Genomic DNA, 17,730 nt, shown 5'->3' with positions numbered 1-17,730 from the left:
CCCCGTTAATTGCCGTTGCAGGCGTCGCTGCTGCAGAGCATTCCCGTGGTTTGCTGTTCCCGTTAATTCATGAATGAATTTCCATTAATTAGTGGATGAATCCTCGTTAATTAATTCATTTTATCCCCATAGTTAATGACTGCATCCTGTTAATTAATAAATGAATCCCCATTACTTAATTAATGCATCCTCGTTAATTAATTCATGAATTCCTGTTAATTAATGAATGAATCCCCGTTATTTATTAAATGAATCCCCGTTAATTAATGAATGAATCCCCGTTAATTAATAAATGAATCCCATTAGTTAATGAATGAATTCCGTCAGTAATGAATGAATTCGGTTAATTGATGAACGAATCCCCGTTAATTGTGTAACTCATTCCGTTAATTAGTGAATGAATCCCCGTCAGTTAATGAGTGAATGAGTTGATTAATGAATTAATTAGCCACTCCCCGTTAATTGCCGTTGCAGGCGTCGCTGCTGCAGAGCAAACTGAACCAGATCCTGCAGATCAACCGTCCGGTCAGGGAAGGGAGGGGAATGCGGGAATTGGGGGTTTGGGAATTTGGGAATTCGGGAATTGGGAATTTGGGAAATTCAGATTTGGGATTTGGAATTGGAAATTCCAATTTGGGGATTCGGGGATTTGGGAATTTGGGAAATTCCAGTTGGGGATTCGGGGATTTGGGAATTTGGGGAAATTCAGATTGGGAATTCGGGAATTTGGGAAATTCAGATTTGGGGATTCAGGAATTCGGGAAATTCAGATTTGGGAATTCGGGGATTTGGGAATTTGGGAAATTCAGATTTGGGAATTCGGGAATTTGGGAAGTTCAGATTTGGGGATTTGGGAATTTGGGAAATTCAGATTTGGGAATTCGGAGATTTGGGAATTTGGGAAATTCAGATTTGGGAATTCGGGATTTGGGAATTTGGGAAATTCAGATTTGGGAATTTGGGCTTTTGGGATCGGGAATTGGGAATTTGGAATTTGGAAATCCAGGAATTTTGGGGATTTTGGAATTCGGGAATTCGGGGATTTTGGAATTCGGGATCGGGATTGGGAATTCAGATTTGGGGATTTGGGAATTTGAGAATTTGGGAATTCAGATTTGGGGATTGGGAATTCGGGATCAGAATTTTGGATTGGGAATTTGGGAATTCGGGATTTGGGAATCTGGGGATTTGGGAATTTGGGAATTCGGGGATTTAGGAATTCAGGGATTTTGGGATTTGGAAATTCGGAATTTGGGAATTCAGGGTTTTGGGATCAGGAATTTGGGAATTCGGGAATTTTGGGATCAGGAATTTGGGAATTTGGGAATTCGGGGATTCAGGGATTTGGGAATTCGAGGATTTGGGGATTCAGGAATTTGGGAATTGTGAATTTGGGATTTGGGAATTTGGGATCAGGAATTTGGGAATTTGGGGTTTAGGATCAGGAATTTGGGAATTTGGGATCGGGAATTTGGGATCAGGAGTTGAGAACTCGGGATTGGGAATTTGGGAATTCGGAATTTGGGGATTCAGGGATTTGGGAATTTGGGGATTTGGGAATTTGGGATTAAGAATTTGGGATTGTGAATTTGGGAATTCAGGATTTGGGATTTGGGATCGGGAATGTGGGAATTCGGGATTGGGGATTTCAGAACTCAGGAATTTGGGAATTTGGACCAGAATTTGGGAATTCAGGATTTGGGATTTGGGATCGGGGATTCAGGATTGAGAATTCGGGGATTTGGGAATTCGGGATCAGGGATTTTGGATTCGGGATTTAGAAAATCAGGAATTTGAGAATTTGGGATCAGGAATTTGGGAATGGGAACGGGAATTTGGGAATGGGAACCGGAATTCAAGAATTTGGGATCAGGGATGGAAATTTGGGATCGGGAATTTGGGGACAGGAATGTGGGAATGGGGATTTGGGAATTGGAATTTGGGAATGAGACGGGATTTGGGATCGGGAATGGGAATTTGGGGTCGGGAATTCGGGGACAGGAATGTGGGAATGGGATTTGGGAATTTGGGAATTGGAATTCGGGATGGGGGATGGGAATTTGGGATTGGGATGGGAATTTGGGGATGAGACGGGATTTGGGATCGGGAACAGGAATTTGGGATCAGGGATGAGAATTTGGGAATGGGGACAGGAGTTCTCTTTGGATTGGGAATGGGAATTTGGGAATGTGAATGGGAATTTGGGAATACAGGATCGGGAATTTGAGATCGGGAGCTGGGATTTGGGATCGGGGATGGGAATTTGGGATCGGGAAATCGGGGACAGGAATGTGGGAATGGGGATTTGGAATTCGGGGAATTGGAATTCGGGATGGGGGATGGGAATTAGGGAATGGGGACAGGAATTTGGGAATGAGATGGGATTTGGGATCGGGAACGGGAATTCGGGATCGGGAATTTGGGATCAGGGATGAGAATTTGGGATCAGGAAATCGGGGACAGGAATGTGCGAATGGAGATTTCGAATTTGGGAATTGGAATTTGGGATTGGGGATGGGAATTTGGGGATGAGACCGGATTTGGGATCGGGAACGGGAATTTGGGATCGGGAATTCGGGAATTTGGGATCGGGGACAGGAATTCGGGATCGGGAAATCGGGGACAGGAATGTGGGAATGGGGATTTGGAATTCGGGAATGGAGTTTGGGATGGGGGATGGGAATTTGGGATTGGGGATGGGAATTTGGGGATGAGACGGGATTTGGGATCGGGAACGGGAATTTGGGATCAGGGATGAGAATTTGGGAATGGGGACAGGAGTTCTCTTTGGATTGGGAATGGGAATTTGGGAATGTGAACGGGAATTTGGGAATACAGGATCGGGAATTTGAGATCGGGAGCTGGGATTTGGGATTGGGGATGGGAATTTGGGATCAGGGATGGGAATTTGGGATTGGGAATTTGGGGACAGGAATGTGGGAATGGGGATTTGGAATTTGGGAATTGGAATTTGGGATCAGGGATGAGAATTTGGGAATGGGGACAGGAGTTATTTTTGGATTGGGAATGGGAATTTGGGATCGGGAATTTGGGAATTTGGGATCAGGGACAGGAATTCGCGATCGGGAATTTGGGGACAGGAACGTGGGAATGGGGATTTAGAATTTGGGAATTGGAATTCGGGATGGGGGATGGGAATTTGGGATTGGGGACGGGATTTTGGGAATGGGAACGAGGTTTTGGGAATGGGAACGGGAATTTGTAATGGGCACCTGGAATTGTGGAATTGGAAAGGGAATTTGGGATTGGGGCTGGGATTTGGGAATGGGAATTTGGGATTGGGGCTGGGATTTGGGAATGGGAATTTGTCCCAGCTCAAATCTCCTTTTCCTTCCCAATTTCCCATCCCAAATCCCGTTTTTCCTGCTCTCCTTCCCAACTTTCCTGTTCCCAAATCCCCTTTTCCTTCCTCTTTTCCCATCCCAAATCCCCCTTCCCAAATTCCCACTTCTCCCATCTCAAATCCCTTTTTCCTTCCTATTTTCCTGCTCCAAATCCCCTTTTCCCACCCCAAATCCCAATTTTCCACCCCAAATCCCGCTTTTCCTTTCCTTAATTCCCATTTTTTTTTCCCATCCCAAATCCCCTTTTTTCTCCACCCCAAATCCCCTTTCCAAAATCCCAATTTCCCTTTCCCAAATCCCATTTTCCCATCTCAAATCCCATTTTCCCCACCCCAAATCCCAATCCCAATTTCCCGCGCCAAATCCCACTTCTCCTGTTCACCAATTCCCATTTTTCCCACCCCAAATCCCTTTTCCCAAATCCCAATTTCCAAATCCCACTTTCCCACCCCAAATCCCCCTTTTTCCCCCACCCCAAATCCCAATTTTCCCTTTCCCAAATCCCCGATTTCCCGCCCCAAATCCCAGTTTTCCCAAATCCCAATTCCCTTTCCCAAATTCCCCATTTCCCACCCCAAATCCCTTTACCCAAATCCCAATTTCCAAATTCCCAATTTCCCACCCCAAATCCCTTTTCCCAAATCTCTTTTCCCAAATCCCAATTTCCAAATCCCAATTTCCCACCCCAAATCCCCTTTTTTCCCACCCCAAATTCCTTTTCCCAAATTCCAATTTCCTGTTCCCAAATCCCAATTTTCTCTTCCCAAATCCCGATTTTCTCTTCCCAAATCCCAATCCCAATTTCCTGTTCCCAAATCCCATTTTTCCCATCCCAAATCCTCATTTTCCCATCTCAAATCCCCTTTTCCCATCCCAAATCCGATTTTTCCCACCCCAAATCCAAATTTCCCTTTCCCAAATCCCATTTTTCCCCACCCCAATTCCCTTTTCCCATCTCAAATCCCTTTTTCCCACCCCAAATTCCCACTATTCCCTTTCCCAAATCCCCCTTTTCCCATCCCAAATCCCATTTTTCCCCACCCCAAATTCCCACTTTTCCCACTCTGAATCCTCTTTCACAAATCCCCTTTTCCCACCCCAAATCCCAATTTTTTCCCACCCCAAATCCCAGTTTTCCCTTTCCCAAATCCCAATCCCGTTTCCTAAATTCCCGATTTCCCACCCCAAATCCCTTTTCCCAAATCCCAATTCCCAAATCCCAATTTCCCACCCCAAATCCCACTTTGCCTGTTCCCAAATCCCAATTTTTTCCCACCCCAAATCCCAATTCCCAAATCCCCAATTTCCCACCCCAAATCCCTATTCCCAAATCCCCAATTTCCCACCCCAAATCCCAATTTTCCCTTTCCCAAATCCCAATTCCCAAATCCCCGATTTCCCACCCCAAATCCCAATTTTCCCAAATCCCCAATTTCCCACCCCAAATCCCAATTCCCAAATTCCCAGTTTCCCATCCCAAATCCCATTTTCCCCCACCCCAAATTCCCAATTTTCCCTTTCCCAAATCCCCATTCCCAAATCCCCGATTTCCCGCCCCAAATCCCAATTTTTTCCCATCCCAATTTTCCCTTTCCCAAATCCCAATTTTTTCCCATCCCAATTTTCCCTTTCCCAAATCCCCATTCCCAAATCCCCGATTTCCCACCCCAAATCCCAATTTTTTCCCATCCCAATTTTCCCTTTCCCAAATCCCCATTCCCAAATCCCCGATTTCCCACCCCAAATCCCAATTTTTTTCCCTATCCCATTTTCCCCCGCCCCTTTCCCCGCTCTTTTCCCGTTTTTCCGGCTGATCCCGGATTTTTTTCCCCCAGGCCGCCTCCGAGTCCCTCCGGCGCCGTCGCGGCCGTGCTGGGCCCGCCCCAATCCCAATCCCAATCCCAATCCCAATCCCAGCCCCAATCCCAGCCCCACTCCATCCCGGTGTACGAGATGAAATTCCCAGATCTCTGCGTCTACTGAGCCTTCCGTCGGAATTCCGGAATTCCCAAAATCCCTCGGCGCCGTCGATTTGGTTTTTGGGATCATCCCGCCTTTTGGGGTTTTTTGTTTTGTATTGTTTTGGGTTTTTTTGGGATAACGGGAATTCCGTGGGAAATTCGGGAATTGCAGCGGCGGGAAGGAGACGGAAAACTGAGGGATGGGGTTGGGAGAGGGAAAATTCCAAAGGGAAAATTCCGGATGGGGAAATCCCGAATGGGAAATCCGGGATGGAAAATTCCAGATGGGAAATCCCAAATGGAAAATTCCAAATGGGAAATCCCAAATGGGAAATTCCGGATGGGGAAATCCCGAATGGGAAATCCGGGATGGAAAATCCGGGATGGAAAATTCCAGATGGGGAAATCCCGAATGGGAAATCCGGGATGGAAAATTCCAGATGGGAAATCCCAAATGGAAAATTCCAAATGGGAAATCCCAAATGGGAAATCCGGGATGGAAAATCTGGGATGGAGAATTCCAGATGGGAAATCCCAAATGGGAAATCTGGGATGGAAAATTCCAAATGGGAAATCCATAATGGGAAATCTGGGATGGAAAATTCCAGATGGGAAATCCCAAATGGGAAATCCCAAATGGAAAATTCCAGATGGGAAATCCCAAATGGGAAATCTGGGATGGACAATTCCAGATGGGAAATCCCGGGATGGGAAATCCGTGATGGAAAATTCCAGATGGGAAATCCCAAATGGGAAATCCGGGATGGAAAATTCCAGATGGGAAATCCCAAATGGGAAATCCGGGATGGAAAATTCCAGATGGGAAATCCCAAATGGGAAATCCGGGATGGAAAATTCCAAATGGGAAATTCCAAATGGGAAATCCCAAATGGAAAATTCCAGATGGGAAATCCCAAATGGGAAATTCCGAACGGAAAATCTGGGATGGAAAATGGAAAATGGAAAATGGAGAATCCCAAATGGCAAATTCCAAATGGAAAATTCCGGATCACATGGAAAATCCCAAATGGAAAATCCTGGAATTCCCGGATGAAAAATTCCGGATGGAAAATCCGGGATGGAAAATTCTGGATGGGACATCGCAGATGGAAAATTCCAGACAGGAAATCCCCAAATGGAAAATCCTAAATGGAAAATTCTGGATGGGAAATCCCAAATGGGAAATTTCAAATGGAAAATCCCAAATGGAAAATTCCGGGCTGGAAATCCCAGATTGAAACTGAAAAATCCCAAATGGGAAATTCCAGATGGAAAATCCCAGATGGAAAATTCCGGATGGGAAATCCCAAATGGAAAATCCTGGAATTCCCAGATGAAAAATTTGGAATGGAAATGGAAAAATGGAAAATCCCAAATGGAAAATCCCAAATGGGAAATTCCAAATGGAAAATTCCGGATGGGAAAATTCCAAAATGGAAAATCACAGATGGAAAATTCTGGGATGGAAAAAATCCAAAAGGAAAAAAAAATCCCAAATGGAAAAATCCGGATGGAAAATTCCACATGGAAAAATCCCAAAATGGAAAATCCCAAAGGGAAAATCCTGGAAATCCCAAAATGGAAAATCCCAAAGTGGAAAATTGTGGAATTCCCAGATGGAAAATCCCAGATGGAAAATTCTGGGATGGAAAAAATCCAAATGGAAAAAAAAATCCCAAATGGAAAAATCCGGATGGAAAATTCCACATGGAAAAATCCCAAAATGGAAAATCCCAAATGGAAAATCCAGGAAATCCCAAAATGGAAAATCCCAAAATGGAAAATCCCAAAGTGGAAAATTGTGGAATTCCCAGATGGAAAATCCCAGATGGAAAATTCTGGATGGATGGAAAATTCCAGATGAAAAATCCCAAAGAGAAAATTCCAGACAGGAAATCCCAAATGGAAAATCCCAAATGGAAAATCCAGGAAATCCCAAATGGAAATTCCCAAAATGGAAAATTCCCAAAATGGAAAATCCAGGAAATCCCAAATGGAAAATCCCAAAATGGAAAATCCCAAATGGAAAATCCCAAATGGAAAATCCCAAATGGAAAATCCAGGAAATCCCCAAATGGAAAATCCCAAAATGGAAAATCCCCAAATGGAAAATCCCAAATGGAAAATCCCAAAATGGAAAATCCCAAAATGGAAAATCCCAAATGGAAAATCCCAGAAATCCCCAAATGGAAATTCCCAAAATGGAAAATCCCAAATGGAAAATCCCAAAATGGAAAATCCCAAATGGAAAATCCAGGAAATCCCCAAATGGAAAATCCCAAAATGGAAAATCCCAAAATGGAAAATCCCAAATGGAAAATCCAGGAAATCCCAAAATGGAAAATCCCAAATGGAAAATCCCAAACGGAAAATCCCAAATGGAAAATCCCAAAATGGAAAATCCCAAAATCGAAAATCCCAAATGGAAAATCCCAAATGGAAAATCCAGGAAATCCCAAATGGAAAATCCCAAAATGGAAAATCCCCAAATGGAAAATCCCAAATGGAAAATCCCAAATGGAAAATCCCAAAATGGAAAATCCCAAATGGAAAATCCCAGAAATCCCCAAATGGAAATTCCCAAAATGGAAAATCCCAAATGGAAAATCCCAAAATGGAAAATCCCAAATGGAAAATCCAGGAAATCCCCAAATGGAAAATCCCCAAATGGAAAATCCCAAATGGAAAATCCCAAACGGAAAATCCCAAATGGAAAATCCCAAATGGAAAATCCCAGAAATCCCCAAATGGAAATTCCCAAAATGGAAAATCCCAAATGGAAAATCCCAAAATGGAAAATCCCAAATGGAAAATCCAGGAAATCCCCAAATGGAAAATCCCCAAATGGAAAATCCCAAACGGAAAATCCCAGAAATCCCCAAATGGAAATTCCCAAAATGGAAAATCCCAAAATGGAAAATCCCAAAATGGAAAATCCCCAAATGGAAAATCCCAAATGGAAAATCCCAAATGGAAAATCCCAAAATGGAAAATCCCAAAATGGAAAATCCCAAATGGAAAATCCCAGAAATCCCCAAATGGAAATTCCCAAAATGGAAAATCCCAAATGGAAAATCCCAAAATGGAAAATCCCAACTGGAAAATCCAGGAAATCCCCAAATGGAAAATCCCCAAATGGAAAATCCCAAACGGAAAATCCCAAACGGAAAATCCAGGAAATCCCAAATGGAAAATCCCAAAATGGAAAATTCCCAATGGAAAATCCCAAAATGGCAAATCCCAAATGGAAAATCCCAACTGGAAAATCCAGGAAATCCCAAATGGAAAATCCCAAAATGGAAAATCCCAAATGGAAAATCCAGGAAATCCCCAATGGAAAATCCCAAAATGGCAAATCCCAAATGGAAAATCCCAACTGGAAAATCCAGGAAATCCCAAATGGAAAATCCCAACTGGAAAATCCAGGAAATCCCAAATGGAAAATCCCCAAATGGAAAATCCCAAATGGAAAATCCCAAAATGGAAAATCCCAAATGGAAAATCCCAAAATGGAAAATCCCAAATGGAAAATCCCAGAAATCCCCAAATGGAAATTCCCAAAATGGAAAATCCCAAATGGAAAATCCCAAATGGAAAATCCCAAATGGAAAATCCAGGAAATCCCAAATGGAAAATCCCCAAATGGAAAATCCCAAATGGAAAATCCCAAACGGAAAATCCCAAATGGAAAATCCCAAATGGAAAATCCCAGAAATCCCCAAATGGAAATTCCCAAAATGGAAAATCCCAAATGGAAAATCCCCAAATGGAAAATCCCAAATGGAAAATCCCAAACGGAAAATCCCAGAAATCCCCAAATGGAAATTCCCAAAATGGAAAATCCCGAAATGGAAAATCCCAAATGGAAAATCCCAAAATGGAAAATCCCAAATGGAAAATCCCAGAAATCCCCAAATGGAAATTCCCAAAATGGAAAATCCCAAATGGAAAATCCCAAATGGAAAATCCCAAATGGAAAATCCAGGAAATCCCCAAATGGAAAATCCCCAAATGGAAATTCCCAAACGGAAAATCCCAAATGGAAAATCCCAAATGGAAAATCCCAAAATGGCAAATCCCAAATGGAAAATCCCAAATGGAAAATCCCAAAATGGCAAATCCCAAAATGGAAAATCCCAAATGGAAAATCCCTGAAATCCCCAAATGGAAAATCCCAAACGGAAAATCCCAAAATGGAAAATCCCAAATGGAAAATCCCAAATGGAAAATCCCTGAAATCCCCAAATGGAAAATCCAGGAAATCCCAAATGGAAAATCCCAAAATGGAAAATCCCAAAATGGAAAATCCCAAAATGGAAAATCCCTGAAATCCCCAAATGGAAAATCCAGGAAATCCCAAATGGAAAATCCCAAAATGGAAAATCCCAAATGGAAAATCCAGGAAATCCCAAATGGAAAATCCCAAAATGGAAAATCCCAAAATGGAAAATCCCAAAATGGCAAATCCCAAATGGAAAATCCCAAAATGGAAAATCCCAGAAATCCCCAAATGGAAAATCCCCAAATGGAAAATCCCAAATGGAAAATCCCAAAATGGAAAATCCCAAATGGAAAATCCAGGAAATCCCCAAATGGAAAATCCCAAAATGGAAAATCCAGGAAATCCCAAAATGGAAAATCCCAAAGTGGCAAATCCCAAATGGAAAATCCCAACTGGAAAATCCAGGAAATCCCAAATGGAAAATCCCAAAATGGAAAATTCCCAAATGGAAAATCCCAACTGGAAAATCCCGGAATTCCCGGCTGCAAAATCCGGGACGGAGAATTCCTGGAATTCCTGGCGAGCTCCCGGCCCCTTGGAATGGGATTTTTTTTTTTTTTTTGGGGTGAAAATCCAGAATTTTTGGGACAAATCCATGCTCAGGCTGCTCCGCATGGACTCGGAACGACGGAAAATCGGGAAATTTGGGATTTTTTCCCGTGATTTTGGGATGATTTTCTGCCCTTTTTGGGCCGTTCCCACCTGGAAGCATTCCCGGATTTTCAGCTTTTTTTTTTTTTTTGGTGGATCCCAAAAAATTCCCAGGGGGGGGAAAAAAAAAAACAACAAAAAAAAAACGGGAGAAGAGGAAATTTGGAGGATTTTTGGGATCTTCACATTCCTGGGATCCAACTGGATTTGGGATTGGGGGGGGGGCGGGGAAAAGTCGGGAATTCCCAGCAGCAAAAGTGGAATATTCCCAAAAAAAAAAAAGGAATTCCGGAATTCCCAGGGTTTGTTTTTCCCTGGAATTCTGCGGGTTTTTTCCCAAAATTCCAGGTATTTTCACCAAAATTCCAACTCTCTTCCCAAAAATCCGTGGGGTTTTTTGGCCCAAAATCGTGGTTTTTTTTCCCCAAAATTCCGGGGTTTTCCCCCAAAATTCAGTTTTTTTTTCCCCAATAAATGCCGAGATCAGCGCTGCGGCTTCAGGAGTGTCGGGAATTTTGTTGGGAATTCGGGAATGGGAAAGGGGGGAGGGGCAAAAAATCCAACCCCAAATCTCAAAAATCGCCCCAAAATCCCAAAATTAAAAAAAAAAAAAGCAAAACTTTCCCTAAAACTTAAAATCCCCCCCCAAAAAACCCAAATCTCACCCAAAAAAACCCCAAATCTCCGCCCAAAAAAACAAAAATCCCCCCCAAAAAACCCAAAATCTCCCCCAAATCCACCCCAAAAAACCCCCAAAATTCCCAGATCCCAAAAAAAACCCCAAACCCCCAGAAATTCCTCAAAACCTCCAAATCAAACAACCCAAATCCCAAAAAAGCCAAAATTCCAAACCAAACCCCAAATCCCTCCCAAAAAGCCCCAAAACCCCAAAAATTCCCAAAAATGAACAAAAATTAAAGTCCAATTCTTCACAAAAAATCCCAATTCCCACAGAAAAATCCCAAATTCCACCCAAAAAAACCAAAATTCCTCTTAAAAAACTCCAAAATGCACCAAAAATACCCAAATGCCACAAAAAAGGGCAAAAAAAATCCCAATGAAATCCTCAAATCCGACCAAAAAAATCAAATCCTACAAAAAAACCCCAAATTCCCAAAAGAAACCCCAAAATCTCACAGAAACCCCAAATCCCACCACAAAAAACCACACCCAAAAAACCCCAAATTCCACACAAAAGCCCAAAATCCCACAAAAAACCCCAAATCCCACACAAAAAAACCGAAATCCAACAAAAAAGCAGAAAAATCCCATAAAAAAACCCAAATCCCACAAAAAACCCCAAAAATCCACCGAAAACCCCAAAATTCCACAAAAAATCCCCAAAATCCCCAAAATTCCACAAAGGAAACCCCAAAATCTCATGAAAAACCCCAAATCCCACAAAAAAACCCCAAATTCCACAGAAAAAACCCAAATCCCACCAAAAAAATCCCCAAATTCCACCGAAAAAAACCAAAATTCCACAAAAAATCCCCAAAATCCCAGGAAAAAATCCCCAAGATTCCACAAAGGAAACCCCAAAATCTCATTAAAAACCCCAAATCCCACAAAAAAACCCAAAATTCCACCAAAAAAACCCAAATCCAACCAAAAAAAACCCCCAAAATTCCACAAAAAAAATCCCCAAAATTCCACAAAAAAACACCCAAATCCCACAAAAAACACCCAAAAATTCCACAAAAAAACCCAAATTCCACAAAAAACTCCAAAAATTCCACAAAAAAAAACCCCAAAATTCCACCAAAAAAAACCCAAATCCCACAAAAAAATCCCAAAAATTCCACAAAAAAAACCCCAAAATTCCACCAAAAAACACCCAAAAATTCCCCCAAAAAACCCCAAATCCCACAAAAAAACCCCAAAATTCCACAAAAAAGCCCAAATACCACAAAAAAAACCTTAAACTTCCGCCAAAAAACCGAAATCCCACGAAAAAACCCCAAAATTCCACAAAAAAAACCAAATCCCACAAAAAAAAAAACCCCAAATCCCACAAAAAAACCTTAAAATTCCACCAAAAAAACCGAAATCCCACAAAAAAATCCCAAAATCCACCAAGAAAAAAAACCCAAAAATTCCACAAAAAAAACCAAATCCCACAAAAAAAACCCAAATCCCACAAAAAAAAAACCCCAAAATTCCACAAAAAAGCACAAATCCCACAAAAAAACCTTAAAATTCCGCCAAAAAAAACCGAAATCCCACAAAAAACTCCAAAAATTCCACAAAAAAACCCAAATCCCACAAAAAAACCCCAAAATCCTCCAAAAAAACCCAAATCCCACAAAAAAGTCCAAAAATTCCACAAAAAAAAAAACCAAATCCCACAAAAAAAACCCAAAATCCACCAAAAAAAAACCCCAAAAATTCCACCAAAAAAACCCAAATCCCACAAAAAAGTCCAAAAATTCCACAAAAAAAACCCCAAAATTCCCACCAAAAAAACACCAAAATTCCCCCAAAAAACCCCAAATCCCACAAAAAAACCCAAAATTCCAAAAAAAAAACCCCAAATCCCACAAAAAACCCCAAAATTCCACAAAAAACCCCAAATCCCACCAAAAAACCCAAATTCCACAAAAAACCCCAAATCCCACAAAAAAACCCCAAAATTCCACAAAAAAGCACAAATCCCACAAAAAAACCTTAAAATTCCGCCAAAAAACTGAAATCCCACAAAAAACTCCAAAAATTCCACAAAAAAACCCAAATCCCACAAAAAAACCCAAAATCCACCAAAAAAAACCCAAATCCCACAAAAAACTCCAAAAATTCCACAAAAAAAACCCCAAAATTCCACAAAAAAACCCAAATCCCACAAAAAACCCCAAAATTCCACAAAAAACCCCAAATCCCACAAAAAAAACCTTAAAATTCCGCCAAAAAAACCGAAATCCCACAAAAAACTCCAAAAATTCCACAAAAAACCCCAAATCCCACAAAAAAACCCAAAATCCACCAAAAAACCCCAAATCCACAAAAAACTCCAAAAATTCCATAAAAAAAACCCAAATCCAACCATAGAAACCCCAAAATTCCACAGAAAATCCCAATTCCAACAAAAAAAAAACCCAAAATTCCACAAAAAAACCCAAATCCAACCAAAAAACCCCAAATCCCACAAAAAAAACCTCACCAAAATCTCATTAAAAACCCCAAATCCCACAAAAAAAAAAACCAAAATTCCACCAAAAAACACCCAAATCCCACAAAAAAACCCCAAAAATTCCACCAAAAAAACCCAAATCCCACAAAAAACCCCAAAATTCCACCAAAAAACCCCAAATCCAACCAAAAAAACCCCAAATCCCACAAAAAAAACCTCACCAAAATCTCATTAAAAACCCCAAATCCCACAAAAACCCAAAAATCGACAAAAAACCCAAAATTCAACCAAAGAAACCCCAAAATTCCACAGAAAATCCCCAAAATTCCAACAAAAAAATCCCAAATCCCACAAATAAATCCCCAAAATTCCACAAAGGAAACCCCAAAATCTCATTAAAAACCCCAAATCCCACAAAAAAAACCCAAAATTCCACCAAAAATGAACAAAAACCCCACAAAAAACCCGAAGTGCCACTAAAAAAAACCCAAATCCTCAAAAATTCCCAAAATTCCACCAAAAAAGCAAAAAAATCCTGCAAAAAAGCAGAAAAAATCCCACAAAAAAACCCAAATCCATAAAAAAACCCCAAATCCCACAAAAAAAACCAAATCCCACAAAAAAAAACCCAAATCCCACAAAAAAACCCAAAATTCCACAAAAAAACCCCAAATCGCACAAAAAATCCCAAATCCCACAAAAAAGACCCTAAAATAAAAAAAAAATCAAAAAAAAACCCGAAAAAACAAAATTCCACAAAAAAACCCAAATTCCACAGGAAAAACCCAAATCCCACAAAAAAAACCCCCAAATTCCACAAAAAACCCCGAAATCCAACAAAAAAGCAGAAAAATCCCACAAAAAAACCCAAATCCCACCAAAAAAAACCCAAAAATCCACAGAAAAATCCCCAAAATTCCACCAAAAAATCCCAAATCCCACAAAAAAATCCCCAAAACTCCACAAAGGAAACCCCAAAATCTCATGAAAAACCCCAAATCCCACAAAAAAACCCCAAATTCCACAGAAAAAACCCAAATCCCACAAAAAAAACCCCAAAAATTCCACCAAAAAAACCCAAATCCCACAAAAAACCACCCAAATCCAACAAAAAAACCCCAAAATTCCACCAAAAAAACCCAAATCCCACAAAAAAACCCCAAAATTCCACCAAAAAACCCCAAATCCAACCAAAAAAACCCCAAATCCCACAAAAAAAACCTCACCAAAATCTCATTAAAAACCCCAAATCCCACAAAAACCCAAAAATCGACAAAAAACCCAAAATTCAACCAAAGAAACCCCAAAATTCCACAGAAAATCCCCAAAATTCCAACAAAAAAAAAAAAAAAAAAAAAAATTCCACCAAAAAATCCCAAATCCCACAAAAAAAACCCCAAAATTCCACAAAGGAAACCCCAAAATCTCATTAAAAACCCCAAATCCCCCCCCAAAAAAAACCAAAATTCCTCAAAAAAGAACAAAAACCCCACAAAAAACCCAAAGTCCCACTAAAAAAAACCCAAATCCTCAAAAATTCCCAAAATTCCACCAAAAAAGCAAAAAAATCCTGCAAAAAAGCAGAAAAACCCCACAAAAAACCCCAAACCCCACAAAAAACCCAAATCCCACAAAAAAACCCAAAATTCCACAAAAAAAACCCCAAACCCACAAAAAAACCTCACCAAAATCTCATTAAAAACCCCAAATCCCACAAAAACCCCAAAAATCGACAAAAAAACCCCAAATTCAACCAAAGAAACCCCAAAATTCCACAGAAAATCCCCAAAATTCCAACAAAAAAAAAAAAAAACCCAAAATTCCACCAAAAAATCCCAAATCCCACAAAAAAATCCCCAAAACTCCACAAAGGAAACCCCAAAATTCCACAGAAAATCCCAATTCCAACAAAAAAAAACCCCAAAATTCCACAAAAAAATCCCCCAAATTCCGCAAAGGAAACCCCAAAATCTCATGAAAAACCCCAAATCCCACAAAAAAAACCCCAAAAAATTCCATCAAAAAAGCAAAAAAAAACCTGCAAAAAAGCAGAAAAAATCCCAAAAAAACCCAAATCCATAAAAAAACCCCAAATCCCACCAAAAGAAACCCTAAATCCAAAAAAAACCCCAAAATTCCACAAAAAACCCAAATGCCCAAAAAAACCCCCAAATCCCACATTTCGGGATCCTGGGATTGGTTCCGGATTCTTTTGGGATTTTTGGATTTGTTTGGGATTCATTTCGGGATCCTGGGATCGGTTCTGGATTCTTTTGGGATTTTTGGATTTGTTTGGGATTCATTTCGGGATCCTGGGATCGGTTCTGGATTCTTTTGGGATTTTTGGATTTGTTTGGGGTTCAGTTTGGGATCCTGGGATCGGTTCCGGATTCTTTTGGGATTCTGGGATTGATTTGGGATTCATTTTGGGATCCTGGGATTGGTTCCGGATTCTTTTGGGATTTTTGGATTTGTTTGGGATTCATTTTGGGATCCTGGGATCGGTTCCGGATTCTTTTGGGATTCTGGGATTTGTTTGGGATTCATTTCGGGATCCTGGGATTGGGTCTGGGATCAGTTCCGGGATTGGTTCCGGATTCTTTTGGGATTCTGGGATTGGTTTGGGATTTTTGGGATCCTGGGATTGGGTCTGGGATTGGTTCCGGGATTGGTTCCGGATTCTTTTGGGATTTTTGGATTTGTTTGGGATTCATTTTGGGATCCTGGGATCGGTTCTGGATTCTTTTGGGATTTTTGGATTTGTTTGGGATTCATTTTGGGATCCTGGGATCGGTTCCGGATTCTTTTGGGATTTTTGGATTTGTTTGGGGTTCAGTTTGGGATCCTGGGATTGGTTCCGGACTCTTTTGGGATTCTGGGATTGATTTGGGATTCATTTTGGGATCCTGGGATTGGTTCCGGATTCTTTTGGGATTTTTGGATTTGTTTGGGATTCATTTTGGGATCCTGGGATCGGTTCTGGATTCTTTTGGGATTTTTGGATTTGTTTGGGATTCAGTTTGGGATCCTGGGATTGGTTCCGGATTCTTTTGGGATTTTTGGATTTGTTTGGGATTCATTTTGGGATCCTGGGATCGGTTCTGGATTCTTTTGGGATTTTTGGATTTGTTTGGGATTCAGTTTGGGATCCTGGGATTGGTTCCGGATTCTTTTGGGATTTTTGGATTTGTTTGGGATTCATTTTGGGATCCTGGGATTGGGTCTGGGATTGGTTCCAGGAATTTTTTGGGTTTCTGGGATTGGTTCTGGGATCGGTTCCGGGATTGGTTCCGGATTCTTTGGGGGTTCTTGGATTTGTTTGGGATTCATTTTGGGATCCTGGGATCGGTTCCAGGAATTTTTTTCGGGTTCTGGGATTGGGTCCGGGATCGGTTCCAGGAATTTTTTGGGATTCTGGGATTGGGTCTGGGATTGGTTCTGGGATTGGTTCCGGACTCTTTGGGACTCTGGGATTGGTTCTGGGATCAGTTCTGGGATTGGTTATGGATTCTTTGGGGATTCTGGGATTTGTTTGGGATTCATTTCGGGATCCTGAGATTGGGTCTGGGATTGGTTCCAGGAATTTTTTGGGGTTCTGGGATTGCATCTGGGATTGGTTCCGGACTCTTTTGGGATTTTTGGATTTGTTTGGGATTCATTTCGGGAATCCTGGGATTGGGTCTGGGATCGGTTCCAGGAATTTTTTGGGGTTCTGGGATCGGTTCTGGGATTGGTTCCAGGAATTTTTTTGGGTTCTGGGATCGGTTCTGGGATTGGGTCAGGGATTGGTTCCAGGAATTTTTTGGGCTTCTGGAATTGGTTTGGGAGGGATTGCGGGATTGGTTCCAGGATTTGGGGACAGGGACGGGGACAGGGACAGAGGGACAGGGACAGAGGGACAGAGGGACAGGGATGGGGACAGGACAGAGGGACAGGGATGGGGACAGAGGGACAGAGGGACAGGGACAGAGGGACAGAGGGACAGGGATGGGGACAGGACAGAGGGACAGGGATGGGGACAGAGGGACAGAGGGACAGGGACAGAGGGACAGAGGGACAGGGATGGGGACAGGACAGAGGGACAGAGGGACAGAGGGACAGAGGGACAGGGACAGAGGGACAGAGGGACAGGGATGGGGACAGGACAGAGGGACAGGGATGGGGACAGAGGGACAGGGATTTGGGACAGGGATGGGGACAGGGACAGAGGGACAGGGATGGGGACAGAGGGACAGGGATTTGGGACAGGGATGGGGACAGGGACAGAGGGACAGAGGGACAGGGACAGAGGGACAGACAGGGAGAGGGATGGGGATGGGACACAAGGACAGGGATTGTACAGAG

General features: G+C 41.7%; 2 protein-coding genes across 2 annotated transcripts in view; one reads left to right on the top strand and one right to left on the bottom strand.

Annotated features, from left to right (window-relative positions):
* CHRNA2 (cholinergic receptor nicotinic alpha 2 subunit) overlaps positions 1 to 5,414 on the bottom strand; it is a 69,789-nt gene extending 64,375 nt beyond the window's left edge. Inside the window, exon 1 of the mRNA XM_053937549.1 lies at positions 5,316 to 5,414. Within this exon, the coding sequence (XP_053793524.1) occupies positions 5,316 to 5,414 (99 nt within the window). The remainder of the gene's footprint in view (positions 1 to 5,315) is intronic.
* Positions 5,415 to 6,687: 1,273 nt separating this feature from the next.
* On the top strand, positions 6,688 to 10,753 carry LOC128786418 (neuroblast differentiation-associated protein AHNAK-like). Its single transcript, XM_053939663.1, has 2 exons — positions 6,688 to 7,117; positions 7,215 to 10,753. Exons 1-2 carry the CDS (start codon positions 6,688 to 6,690, stop codon positions 9,479 to 9,481), a joined length of 2,697 nt encoding a protein of 898 aa, XP_053795638.1. The 3' UTR covers positions 9,482 to 10,753.
* Positions 10,754 to 17,730: the final 6,977 nt, after the last annotated feature.

Source organism: Vidua chalybeata, chromosome 3, assembly GCF_026979565.1.
Source record: "Vidua chalybeata isolate OUT-0048 chromosome 3, bVidCha1 merged haplotype, whole genome shotgun sequence".
Classification (NCBI taxonomy): domain Eukaryota; kingdom Metazoa; phylum Chordata; class Aves; order Passeriformes; family Viduidae; genus Vidua; species Vidua chalybeata.
The sequence above is the reverse complement of the archived record's forward strand: the minus strand, read 5'-3'. Positions and strand labels throughout refer to the sequence as shown.